General features: G+C 38.8%; 3 protein-coding genes across 6 annotated transcripts in view; 2 read left to right on the top strand and 1 right to left on the bottom strand.

Moving 5' to 3' along the window:
* Nucleotides 1-1,045, bottom strand: part of LOC110058793 (uncharacterized) — a 5,147-nt gene extending 4,102 nt beyond the window's left edge. Inside the window, exon 1 of the mRNA XM_089296328.1 lies at nucleotides 965-1,045. The gene's annotated coding sequence lies outside the window, so the exon portion shown is untranslated. The remainder of the gene's footprint in view (nucleotides 1-964) is intronic.
* An 863-nt stretch (nucleotides 1,046-1,908) lies between these two features.
* LOC110058814 (uncharacterized) lies at nucleotides 1,909-5,607 on the top strand. The gene is made up of 5 exons (XM_089295649.1): nucleotides 1,909-2,158; nucleotides 2,932-3,054; nucleotides 3,483-3,800; nucleotides 4,345-4,375; nucleotides 4,710-5,607. The coding sequence occupies exons 2-5, from the start codon at nucleotides 2,960-2,962 to the stop codon at nucleotides 5,094-5,096; spliced, it is 831 nt and encodes a 276-aa protein (XP_089151775.1). The 5' UTR covers nucleotides 1,909-2,158; nucleotides 2,932-2,959; the 3' UTR covers nucleotides 5,097-5,607.
* A 103-nt stretch (nucleotides 5,608-5,710) lies between these two features.
* LOC149108225 (uncharacterized) overlaps nucleotides 5,711-12,500 on the top strand; it is a 7,803-nt gene continuing 1,013 nt past the window's right edge. The window contains exons 1-7 of one of the 4 annotated variants that reach the window (XM_089295653.1): nucleotides 7,306-7,573; nucleotides 7,981-8,086; nucleotides 8,728-8,831; nucleotides 9,333-9,448; nucleotides 10,021-10,094; nucleotides 10,471-10,754; nucleotides 11,116-12,500. The exon at nucleotides 11,116-12,500 is cut by the window's right edge and continues 1,013 nt beyond it. In XM_089295653.1, the coding sequence (XP_089151779.1) occupies nucleotides 8,819-8,831; nucleotides 9,333-9,448; nucleotides 10,021-10,094; nucleotides 10,471-10,483 (216 nt within the window). In that variant the 5' untranslated portion in view covers nucleotides 7,306-7,573; nucleotides 7,981-8,086; nucleotides 8,728-8,818 and the 3' untranslated portion in view covers nucleotides 10,484-10,754; nucleotides 11,116-12,500. Of the gene's footprint in view, nucleotides 7,574-7,980; nucleotides 8,087-8,727; nucleotides 9,122-9,332; nucleotides 9,450-10,020; nucleotides 10,095-10,470; nucleotides 10,755-11,115 lie in introns of those variants that run through there. The other 3 variants (XM_089295650.1, XM_089295651.1, XM_089295652.1) reach the window with 3 other exon arrangements.

Here is a 12,500-nt window from a genome sequence, read left to right on the forward strand (position 1 = left end):
CCTTTCAGTTGCTGCCACACAACTACACAAAGTAAATTAAGAGATATGCTGAGGAAGCAAAGCCTTACTGTTCCAGGGTTTCACTAAACGATTAATGGCACGCTAAGATAAAATCGACGGAAAATCGTTTAATGCTGATGTAGAATTAAATTATTTTATGCACGACTAATACATAGTTGCGACGGACGGTATATTTTTTTGCATGTTTTGGCGACTAAATTCCATAAAAATAGAAAAATAGAGTTGTTCTGAGAGAGCATCATGATGGCTTATATACATTACAATTCTGATCGAACATGCGTATTTGTTGTCAAAACACGTGGATCAAACAGTGTTTAAGAAATGAAGACATAGCCAAATCTTTCAAGGGAAATAGGGAAAGCACCGATCCGTGGAATGGGCCCGAATCTGGTAAAGCTGCCCCACCCACTTTATTTCTCTACCCTGCTTGCTTTAGTCGATGAGTTCAAGAATTCGCGAAACTATGCTTTGCTTTCTTTGCGAAAAAATTGACTGTTTTCCTGACGTTTTTACTCGTTACTATATGCAAAGCGACAATTTGGTCGATTTTATGACGGTTTATAATCACAGGCGACCGTCATACCAAAGCAAAATCTGAGACGAAAATCGAGTTTTAGTGGGTGTCAATTATTTCCTCCTCGTTTCAGAAAGTTACACAAAAAGTTACTTGGAAGTTTTTCAGTTGTCTCCAAACACATGGACTAGACATCCTGTGTTATGCATCTCAACTATCCAAAAAAAATTAAATGATGGATAATTAATTCATTGGACTAAATGAGACGTGAAGAGAATCGTTTGATCTTTAAGAAAAAAGATATACAGTTCTTCGCGATATGCTACGTCAATCGTTTTTGTACAAAACGACAAACCGATGGGGGCTAGGAAGTGAAAACAGGGCCCAAACCGACTGTTTCACGGATGCAATCACAAACTAAAAACTTACCAGTGATGACTTTTCGCTTGCTCTAGGTTTTCTGAACTCGCTCGTTAGAGCAATGTAACCAGTGGAGTGTCCACATAAAAATAAAAATAATCTTGAACGCGTTCTCACTTTATAGTTCTTCATTACATTTTGATGAGATGACACTAGTCGGTTCACAGGTGACCAGAATTTGAGTCGTGAAATTTGGAGTACAGCTTTTGTTAAATTTGGAACTTGAAAGACCTGACAATATTTCAGTTAGGGCCTTTTTTCCGAAGAGAGAGGATCATCCTAGAAAGCGAAATCGTAAGTGGCATTGGTTAACATAAAATAAACTCTGAGAAAAATGCAGGTAGGTCATGAAAAGTATCATTGATGCGTTCATGGGTAGTACCCCAAAGTAGCTTCTCCCTGTCTCTTGTTTTGACAAACTCAGACACTTCAGCGGGGTCTCTTGAATTCACGAGGAATTTTAAATTGAATACACGTCCAATGGCACGCTCTATTGTCACTTCCGCGGTACACCTACCACAATAATCCTTTTCGTGATGGTTATTTTATGTAAAGCTTTAGTTTTGGCCGCCAGGGAGATCCCTTATGTCCCCCTTGAAAATTGGCCTGTAATGATGGAAATGGACCGTTTTTCAGGTGCATTACCTAATCTTGAAAAAATATTCCTATATATATTGTTATATTGTAAATTTAGTCACTCCATTTTTTGCGACACGTATTAGACCCTGTTCACCTCATCAGTACCCGAGCTTAGAGAAGTCAAAACCGGAGATCAGTAACATTCGTTACTCTTCAGAGAACCCGCTGCTAACAAAACTTTAGAATCGTCAGAGAACCAAATTCATTTTGTCAAACCTAAGAGGGAGGAGCTTTTTTGGAGTACCCCCCATGAAACGCATCATTGATACTTCCATAACCCACCTGCAATTTGTCTTTTTTTTTCCTTCTGTCACTTCGCTTTCTAGAATGAACCTCTCGCGTCGGTAAAAGGCACTGAAATGTTGTCAGATCTTTCAAGTGACAAAAGTAACAACAAGGGATATTCAAAATTTCACTTACTCAAATGTTGGTCACCTGTATACCCACCAGTGTCATCTCATCAATAGGTAACTAGAGAATGTGACAAAGATAATTTTTTTTAATTTGGACACTTACTCTAACAAGCGAGTTCAGAAAACAAAAGGAAAAGAAAAATCCACTCCGGTAAGTTTGTAGTTTGTAATTACATACAACAGCCGGTTGGTGGAGATGTGTTCCCTTGGTAGTTATAGGCCCCTGAGTGTTTTCGTTTTGTACACAAACGATTGAAATATCATATACAAAGTAATAGAATTTCAGTGGGAGTCTCTTTAAGTCTCATACAGTCCAAATAATTTAATTAATACACTGAACTCTGATTTAAATAAGCCGTTGAAGCTACCTGTTTCAGTCGTTGAAAACAAAAAGAGCTTTTCCAGGCTTGAATGTATGATATTCAAACCCAGGTAGATAAAACACAATCTTTCTATACAAGTCTGTCTAAACAGAGTGTCAAAGACGATGTTTTTCCTTGGTGGGCCCCATTGTTTTCGTTTTGTACACACACAACTGAAATAACATATGCAAAGTAATAGAATTTCAGTGAGGGGCTCAAATGTAATACGAGTCTCTTTAAGTCTCGCACAGTCCAAATCATTGAATTAATACACTGAACTCTGATTTTAAATAAGCCGTTGAAGCTACCTGTTTCAGTCGTTGAAAACAAAAAGAGCTTTTCCAAACTTGAATGTATGATATTCAAACCAAGGTAGATAGAACACCATCTTTCTGTACAAGTCTCTCTAAACAGAGTATCAAACACGTAGAAGTCTTGTACTTGACGAAAATCCCCTTCGAAACGATTCAGCTTTATGTGACAGTCAAAGATTGAAACATGATCTGTCGGAATATTAATAATGTCAATTAATTTAAGGCAATCTGGTTGAATTCTTTTTCAGGTAAGATATTAACAGAATCTGCACTACCATGGCAGGAGTGATGACTACAAAAGCCTTTATACTCTGTACCTTGATAAGTCAGCTGTTCTTGGTTTTGGTTTTAGCTGGGAAATCAATTGCAAAGTATGCGAGTCACTGTGAAAGTAAAGTTTCTAGTTCATGAGTTCAACTCCAACCCGGCCGGCATTGCTTGAAACTGAGCAGACCACTTAATCCTTAGTCAATGGTGCTAGCCCTAATTAGATCTTTACTTTCAGTTGTCTTCCAAACTACTCATATACAATCATGTAACTATGTTATTGCCAACACAGATCAATTTTTCTTGTTCCCATAAATATTGTATTTCGAGCACTATTTCAACCCCACTTGTCATTTTGGTTGGCAATCTAATTCTCTTTCACGGCAATAATTATTGTAACTTGAAGACTTTCTTCATCTCGTTTGATCGTTTGGGAGAGGAAATCACACTCGACCAGTTGATATTTCAGGCTTCAAACCGTTAACTAAACAAAGCTTATTTAATTTATCATTTTCTGTTATTTCAAACGTAGACACTCCAGCGACCCTCTTCAAGATTCGTGCAGTGTCCAAAACGGAAGAAAAGTCAGGGACTTGCAAAACGATTGCAGTGCAGATGGCAAGAATTTCGATTCTTGGGTTAGGCTTTATACCACCAGTAATGACTTATACACCAAGTTCACACCTTGCAGTGGGAGTATTCTGAACGAGGAAAGGGTTAAAATGGTGATCAAGTTTTGTTACTGCTACAACTTTTGTGGAGCGGGCCAGACTCGCAATGGGTGTGAAGTAGAAGGACTTGAAGGAAGACTGGACCGGGGTGCCAACTTGTTCTCCTCGTACAAAGCAATGTAAGTAATTGTTTCGTTGATTAACACTAACCATGGTTGGTCTGGTGCTCTGTTAGTTAGTTTATATCTTTATTAAAGGAAACCGTAATGAGAAGCGGGACAATGGCTTGGCCGAAAATGAAGTACGTGCACTCAAATTCAATCAACTCAGAAAATAGAATTGGTCAGAATATTGATTTGGTCAGAAAATAGAATTAGTTAAAATATAGTATTAATCACAATCTAGAATTAGCCTGAATATAGAATTTCTGAGCCATCGACTTCCATTAAGAGCTGTAGAATTTTATTTCTGAGCAATTCGACGTCCATTCTCACTTTCTCTTGAAAGAAGACACGCTCTTGCGCTGTCTACCGAGTTTGGTTTCTTCCTCTACACCAGTAAAAGGACACACATTTTTGCAAACATGTAAATATGTTATCAAAGCTTACAAAAGCTACATTTAAGCGACGTGTGACTGGTGCAATGGACGAACAAAAAGAAAAAAATTAAAGGATGTTAATAAAGAAAACTACCTTTTTCTAATTTTAAATTTATTCTTTTCAGATGCCGGATTGATTGTACACCCGAGGACAAGGTATTATTGTAAAAAACAATTATAACTATTATGATTAACGTAATTATTACATTACTGTCAGGTATCCATGGTAATCGAATAACTCAGCGTCTTGTCAGCGGTCGTAGGTAACATATAAAGGTGACCAACTTGTTCCAACACCTGCAGCAGGGTCACAGAAATTTGTAGGAAAAGGTAAAGAACAGACAGAGAAGAGATTTTGGTCTTAAGTGTTTATTACATTTTAAGACTGGCATGCAGTCTCATGATTATACCTCTGGTTAACACCATACAAAACTACAAGGATTCACCACAGAATTAGCTTTCGATTCATGTTGACTTTTTTTTGCTTCAGCTGGAGCGCATTTCAACGCTTAAAAACGAGCTTGAGCAAGGCGAAGTAACCCAGGTGATTTCACTCACTGAGGGCACCACTTCTATTCAGACCAGCCAGACGGGAGGTACTTCTAGTACTACAATTTCTGCCAAGATTGGTTTAACTCTGAAAAAAGTCTTCTCCGCTGAACTTGGTGTTTCCCATACGACCGAGTATAACTGGGCTCAGAGCTCTAGCAGCTCGTTCTCTCGGCAAGTAAAACACGAAGCTCGGATACCGGTCCAACCGGGTAAACAGGTTAGCGTCTGCCAGGTGATAGGAAAATGCAGTAACAGTGATGGAACGGTTTACACTGTCAACACCAAGACTTTGATTGTCCGTAACCAGCCAACCTGCGGCCCCTAGATATAATCCATGAAGGAACGATAGCTATTGGTAAATTTTGACATTTCCTTGTCAAATGTAAAAGAGAAATAAAAGCAATGCTTGCTGAAGTCAAGTGCGTCTTTTAATCATTCGTTTACCAATATTTATAACCAATTGAAAAGTTAAGAGTTATGCAGACCAAAGAGAGTGTTATACCCCAAGCCGAACACTAATTAAGATGGATACCGTTCTCCGAGGTCCGTCTGCATTATTGTTGACTACTTATAAACCGAGATTGAGGTAATTACGGGAAAATCTCAAACTGAAGTCTTGCTGTGGTCTGCTGTACTGACCTTATCATTTCTCGGTGTACAAGTTCTCATGAATCGCGGCTCCGAACTACTGAAAATCGGAAAATCATTGCATTTTTTGGCACTTTACTTTTTGGCACTTTGTTTACTTTACCTTTCAACAACAAACAAAAACCTTTATTAACGTGTCTGGGGTATTTAGCATTGCTGCTAATTGGGGACACACACAAAAAAAGAAATGCTGTTGCGCGTTGAGTTCACTTGATTTCCTTCTTAACATGTAACATCGCCGTTTTTCCTCCTTTATGTACTTCCTCAGTGTTGTCTCTTTCTTCTACATGAGAACCCGCAAGCCTTAGCAACTGGTTCTTTCCGGCGGCCATGGGTACACAAAAGTTACCCGATTACGCAATATAATACAATACAAGCGTTGATGGATCGCGCAATACGATGCTTCGGAGACTTTGGCAAACGAATGTAACGAATCATTCACACGTCACCGCTTGACAGATTTTGTCGAATCAATAAGAAATTCGATTCTCAACTTTCATGGCAGATAACTCTTCACTGCTGGACACTGTACCAGTTACCTACTTTGGTCTGTACTAAATAAAGATATATTGACAGGCATTCAGACCGCAGGGAGCGAAAGAAGAGCGTAATGAAAAATTAATAGGGAATTAGCGCTTGTGTTTTTAACTTACGTGAATAGAAGGTACTATTTGAATAAATTAAAGGGAGCCAACAAAGTTTGTTATCGTCCTCTGGTTTTAATTTGTGATCAGGCTTTTTTCCGAATGAAAGTCCCGCTTTCGCTAGTAAAAAGCGTTTAATCGCAGGTTAGTTTTCCTCACACCTCAAAAAGCAAAATATTATTCTGAGCGATATGACCGCAGCTGATTCGCGGCCGTATATTCGTCCGTGTATTGACCGACCCATGAATAAAGAAACATTTACCATATTTTCCCGCTGTCCGACCGGCTGGTGGAACAAGGTAAGTTAGCGTGTATTTATTGGCTTGAAGGAGCGTTTGGTTTCTCGGGAGCCCACATTTTCTGGCATGCGGTTTACTCCTTTAACACACGAGCGAGCGTAAAGGTGAAAAAATATTAACCTTGTTATCGTTAATATGGCTCGTACATGTAGAAGTACAACCAGCTCCTCAATGGACATAACTGGATTTAACTTTATATGGTACTGTCATCGTAAACTGGCGCCACGTTTGGATATATACAGCGGGATTTGTCGACAGAAACATTGTCAGTGGCTTCTGGAGAGCATGGAGTTACAGGGAGTATTGTCTGCTTCGTTGGATCCAAAGAAGTCGTGGTTTGCGCTAAATTCGGCTTTGTGCAGTGGAAAACCTTCCAGGTTTTGTTCGTTTGGTCATGCTCAAGTATTTCCTGACGAATACCGTCAAATAGAGTTTGATGATCTTCTCGGAGACAATGGAGTTCCCGCCTCCGCGAGTTGGTTCTCGGCCGACGGTCGTCGAACAGAAAAGGTGTACGTTGCCTCAGCCTTTGGCCTGGTGCTTGGAATCCTCCGCCAAAAGTCGCTGGACGAACTGTCGTTTATCCATTCCGAAGACTTCCAAATGATCGTGTCGTGGATCAACGCGTTTACCGGTAATATGTCTGCATGTTTTACGCCAGCTCCACCTAGTACACCGAGCCCGCTAAAACCAAAAAGCGCGCCATTTCCTGAAAACCAATTCCAACAAGACGTGTCGCCAAAACCAAAAAGCGCGCCATTTCCCGAAAACCAATTCCAACAAGACGTCTCGCCGAAATCCGTGAAGAGGCCGAGGACCCTGAATGAACTCAAAGCCAATGAAGACCTTTCTCCTGCCTTCAAAAAAAAAAAAACAATACGGGAGACAGCGGTGAATGTGATGAACGAGACGCCAAGAGTATGTGACAAAGTGGGGAATCGTTAAGCACTGTACTCGGAGAGTGATGTTCTCTTTCAGGAAAAGCTGGCCACGACGCGCGGGAAGTCTTTAGGAGTGTTTTCGATTCCTTTCCCTAGGAGAAAGGTTTTCGAGTAGCTTTCTCGAAACTTATCTCGGAAGAGGCTTGGGACGAGAGAGTGAAATTTATGAAAGTCCCAGATTGGATATATTTGTTCTTCAAACTGAAGTCGAGGATTTCGGACTGTGCCTGGCAAGACTTGATAAACCTGACAAAATCAGGACGGACCGGGGTAAGTTGTACTCAGCCTTGTAAGCTTATTTATTGCCTTTACTGTTCTTTGTCCTTTTCTTTTCTTTGTCGAAATTGTAGGGATGGCCTTTTTTTGATGGGGGGGGGGGGGGGGGAGGGGGAGGGGATCCACTCTCAGCAAAAATTTTGGTGTCATATAGTTTTTCTTTCTACCCCTTTGATTAATGTGCAGAATTTATTCTCCATTTTCACCATGCATGATTTTTCATGTCATTATTCCCCTACAATTTCCCGTGTGTTTCACAAAAATTAATACAAAAATGCTATGTCCATTAAATTGTTCCTCCTCTATATATAGTTGACGTTGATGCCATACTACTTTTATTATGCCAGCATACAGTGTTCTTTCAAGAATTTATTTATGTGAAATACTTTTTTATGTTTTAGGTAAGGATCAAGTGACAGTTGGTGTTGTTCTTGATACAAGACATTGATCTTCTCAAAGCGCCAAATCTGTCTATCCTCTGGCTATAGCCAATTGTGAAGAAAAGAGGTTTGTCAGTAATCATTGATTTGTTGATATCTTATCTATTTAACAAATAGATTTCATTTTGCTATGTAACCATACTCTAATAATGCACAGGTGATGCAAAAACATTATTTGAACAAAGGAATACCTGCCAAGCGGCATATATCTTCATTCTTATCGCGTTTTGTCACATTTCTGTCACTATCAGAGTATAGACCCATGACCAAAAGAGATACTAACTTCTGGACTTCTGCCTGAATGTACATTACAGTAATTACTGGTAGTAAGCTAAATAATAGTTGAAACCTTTGACATCTACCACAGTGTTTCCGATCCAGATAACATTGTTGTGACTAAACAGCTTAGAATAAACTACTGGTGGAGTTAACTCAGTGAATTGTGACATAAAACACAAAGTTAGAAAAAACCTTCTTTTCCTTCCTGAAAGAGCAAAAACAATCTGAATATGCTGCTGCAAGTCCATTCTAGTGAACTGAAAAGCTTAGATGTCCAATCTCAGCATGAGTTTTAGACAGTTTTAGTTTTTGTATTGATAACCAATAGGTGTGAGTCGAAACTTATCCTCAGTACATGATTACATAGCCTTATGCATACCCTTTTTATTGTAAATTAAACTTGATGCCTTTTTGATATCTATTTTCAAGGATAGACCTGAGAAACCTTTTTGTTAATCTCAACAAACGCATTGAAGAAATTAAAAGAAATGGGATTTGGGTTGATGGCAAGCACTATCGTATGCGATTCAAAGGTATGTATTGTTTAGTTATTTTGTAGTTTGCAACCATGTCGGATGTCAATAATTTTAAGTTGATAACATGACCGTCTTACCGAAATTTCTCCCAATTGCTAATTCAAAGACAATTACAGGTGTAAGGTCAACTGACAACAAAATTGATGTTAGGCATGTGGCATGTCCATGATTATGTGAAATAGATGTGAACATAAGAAAATTGCTTCTGTCAATGCTATTCAGTAAAGGTAAAAGTTGATTATAGCCATCTTGTGGGACATATAAACAGTAAAAACAAAAAAAAATAATGTGAAATTAATGAGTACAAAAGAAGAACAGTAAGTAGCCCAGGGCACTTGAGGAATTGATTTGTACCTTGGCTCCTAATTAAATTCTGACTTTTGAAGCCTTTGGTTTCTTTGCAAACTGTCTTAGGGAAACACTGTAATTTGAATTCTCATGAGGAAAAAGAGCTTTAAAAATTTTAAAAATAAGGATAATGTTTAACTTATTATATAGTAACTCTAGACTACAAGGGTTTGCTGCCAATACTGGCAAGACTGGAGGATGAAGACTTCATCCTTGGAGGGCAAGGGCTAGCTGTTGAGTTTTGCATTTTTTGTATGGCATTAAGGGTAAGGTTAATTTACCATTTATAAAACAGGCAATATAATATTATTGTTTAAAAAATATGCAAAACTGATAGTTGGCAAGTGGAAATCCCAAAACAATAAATCTTTTGAGCATGCTTTTGGCATTTATTACGCAACAACTCAGGTGATGACTACATGTAGATCATGCTTTTAGCCTCAGGGATGTCTGTGCATCCCAATTTGTGAGGAAATTTCTAGACAATGCACCTAATCTCTTAAAATTGTATGGTTGAGTTAAACATGCATTCAGTATGTCCACCTTTTAATTCTGACTAAAAGCCAGACCCTGAGCAGTCACTACTGTGACTAGATACATTAGCATTTCCATGCAGCTACCATGATAGGTAGCTGACAACCAGCTATTATGACTGACTACTGCAATGAAGATTGCTGGCTTTTCAAAGTATGAAAATGACTAAAAGTCAACAGCCAATGAATGCTATCTTGAGTATTTGGCCACCTCCTTTTTTTGTGTAGCCTTACTGCATCAAAGGTAGTGACAGCTCTGTGCAATTCTTGTTAATGCTATTAACAATGTTTACGTTATTTCCTAGGCTTGTGATTGTGATTTAGGAAGGCATGAGGTTTGTCTTGAGCATTTCCTTCAAGTGAAAGCAAACATCGGCAGGTAACTATTAAAATAAAAAGATACAATGTGATTTGTGGTGGAAATCCACAGATTAGTTCTCTTATTCACTGTAAAGATTTATTTGTGATTTTCGTAATGCACATTTTTGTGGAGAGAGGGATTTAAACCAGAGTACCCTTGTGGCAATTAGGATGAGAACCATCAATAAATTCAACCCACAGAATTATGAGAACCTGGCCTTGCAAGTGTTATATTTTCTTTGTCTGCTTCGTTTCACATGATACGATTAAAAGACCAGTAGGTTTTACTTTTGCTTTCCCTCTTTCCTGTTTTTTTTTTTTTTTTTTTTTTTTGTAGATTTAATTGCTTTTGATTGATCTGCATGTATGGCAGTGATCCTTTTACCTGTTTTTAGCTTTAAAGATTGAGAGATGACCTGACATGCCCTGACATGCCTACTTGATGAGGATTTGTCTCCTCTGTGTCTTTGTGCTTTGCATTGTGAGATGCGCAATACTGAGCAGATTTTGAAAAGTGTTGGTCTTCTGGCCTATGAAATTGGTTCTCTGTAAGAGTGTAATGATGAACTATCAAAGTATGGCCCAGAGAACTTCAAAGCAGACCGGATCATGGTAAAATTGAGACCTGGACAGCAAACAGCTCCTGTTAGAAACAACATTTCTTTTGCCTCTTGTTCAGGTCAGTTACACAGTATTACATATTATTAACCATTTATCGAAAGTGTATTTTCATCTTGAGAGAGCCTTGCCTTAGAGACTAAAGGCAATTTTCAAAATGGCTTGTTTTGGGGTGTTACTTAATTTGCTATGGGAGTGGGAGGTCATGGAGAAAAAAAACATACCTTTCCTGATTTTTGTAAACTAGTTTAAAAGATGTTTGTAAGACAATCAGATCTGTCCCTTCAATTCAAATTGCCGTCGTGAAATTTACCTGTTTTGTAGTCACAGTAATTTTTACCACTTCTCAACATGCATTGAAAGTTTAAATCACTGTAAGGCAAAAAAATTATAATATGTTATTTTTTCCATTTTTTTTCCAGGAAGTTCTGGTACTGAATGTCAGTCCAAGGAAGACAAAACAGAAAAGGTTAAGTGACAAGAAGACAAAACAGAGAAGGTTCAGTGACAAGAAGACAAGACAGAGAACGTTCTTTTAGGAGCCCCCGCAGAAAAAAACAAAAACAAAAAAAATAAAATAAAAATCCTGTAGGTCGAGCATTCGACATTGCACTCTACAGGTAACAGACAAAACAGCTCCTTTAGGAGCCACCACATACAACCAAAGTTATGATCAACAATGGGCTGGGAGACATTTATTTGGTTGGAGTGAGGAGGATTTTTTAATGCCATGGTGTCTAGAACTCCTAAGTGCTTTTTGACAATGCAACAGAAACACTAGGTGGCACGCCCGTGACTCTGTGAGTTAGACACCATGGCATTATGAAATCACCTTGATTCTAATAAAGGGTTTATTTTTTCAGTCTGAACTTGTGGGTCTTTGATAATGCCATGGTGTCTAGAACTCCTAAGTGCTTTTTGATAGTGCAACAGAAACACTAGGTGGCACGCCCGTGACTCTGTGAGTTAGACACCATGGCATTATGAAATCACTTTGATTCTAATAAAGGGTTTATTTTTTCAGTCTGAACTTGTGGGTCTTTGATAATGCCATGGTGTCTAGAACTCCTAAGTGCTTTTTGATAATGCAACAGAAACACTAGGTGGCACGCCCGTGACTCTGTGAGTTAGACGCCATGGCATTATGAAATCACCATTCTAATAAAAGGGCTTATTTTTTCAGTCTGAACTTGTGGGTCTTTGATAATGCCATGGTGTCTAGAACTTCTAAGTGCTTTTTAACAATGCAACAGAAACACTAGGTGGCACGCCCGTGATTCTGTGAGTAAGATGCCACGGCATTGTTAAATCACCTTCAACAACAACAACAACACGAAACAAAACACGTTTATTTACCATTCTCATCAAGAGTTCTCTTTTTTAGTTTACGGGTCTGTTCAATAATGCCATGATGTCGTGGAGCACTGAGCACTGAGAAGGGGAAGAAATATCCTGCCCACCAGGATTCTAGGAAAAAATTTCTTGCTGCCCAGAAATCACCCACCCCCCCCCCCCCCCCTCCCCTCAAAAGTTAAATGGGTCTCTAAATTATAAATAATTCGAACAGCACACACCGCAACTGTCACTCTTGTCACGCAAAGACGTTTTACCACCTTAGCAGTTGTGTTTTCTCTCTGAGTTCACTAAAAACGCATGTTACGGGTACATAGGACTTGAGCAAGGTTGTGATAATCATAACCTAAAACTTTTGGAGTCTTGGATTAATGAATTTGGTGGCCCTACTGTTGGTGCACGTGCTCGCAACTCGAATTGTTCACGTATATTGCTATGAATACAATGCCTGGCT

The sequence above is a fragment of the Orbicella faveolata genome, unplaced genomic scaffold (genome assembly GCF_042242905.1).
Source record: "Orbicella faveolata isolate gen_17 unplaced genomic scaffold, um_ofav_v1 contig_26, whole genome shotgun sequence".
In the NCBI taxonomy this organism is placed as follows: domain Eukaryota; kingdom Metazoa; phylum Cnidaria; class Anthozoa; order Scleractinia; family Merulinidae; genus Orbicella; species Orbicella faveolata.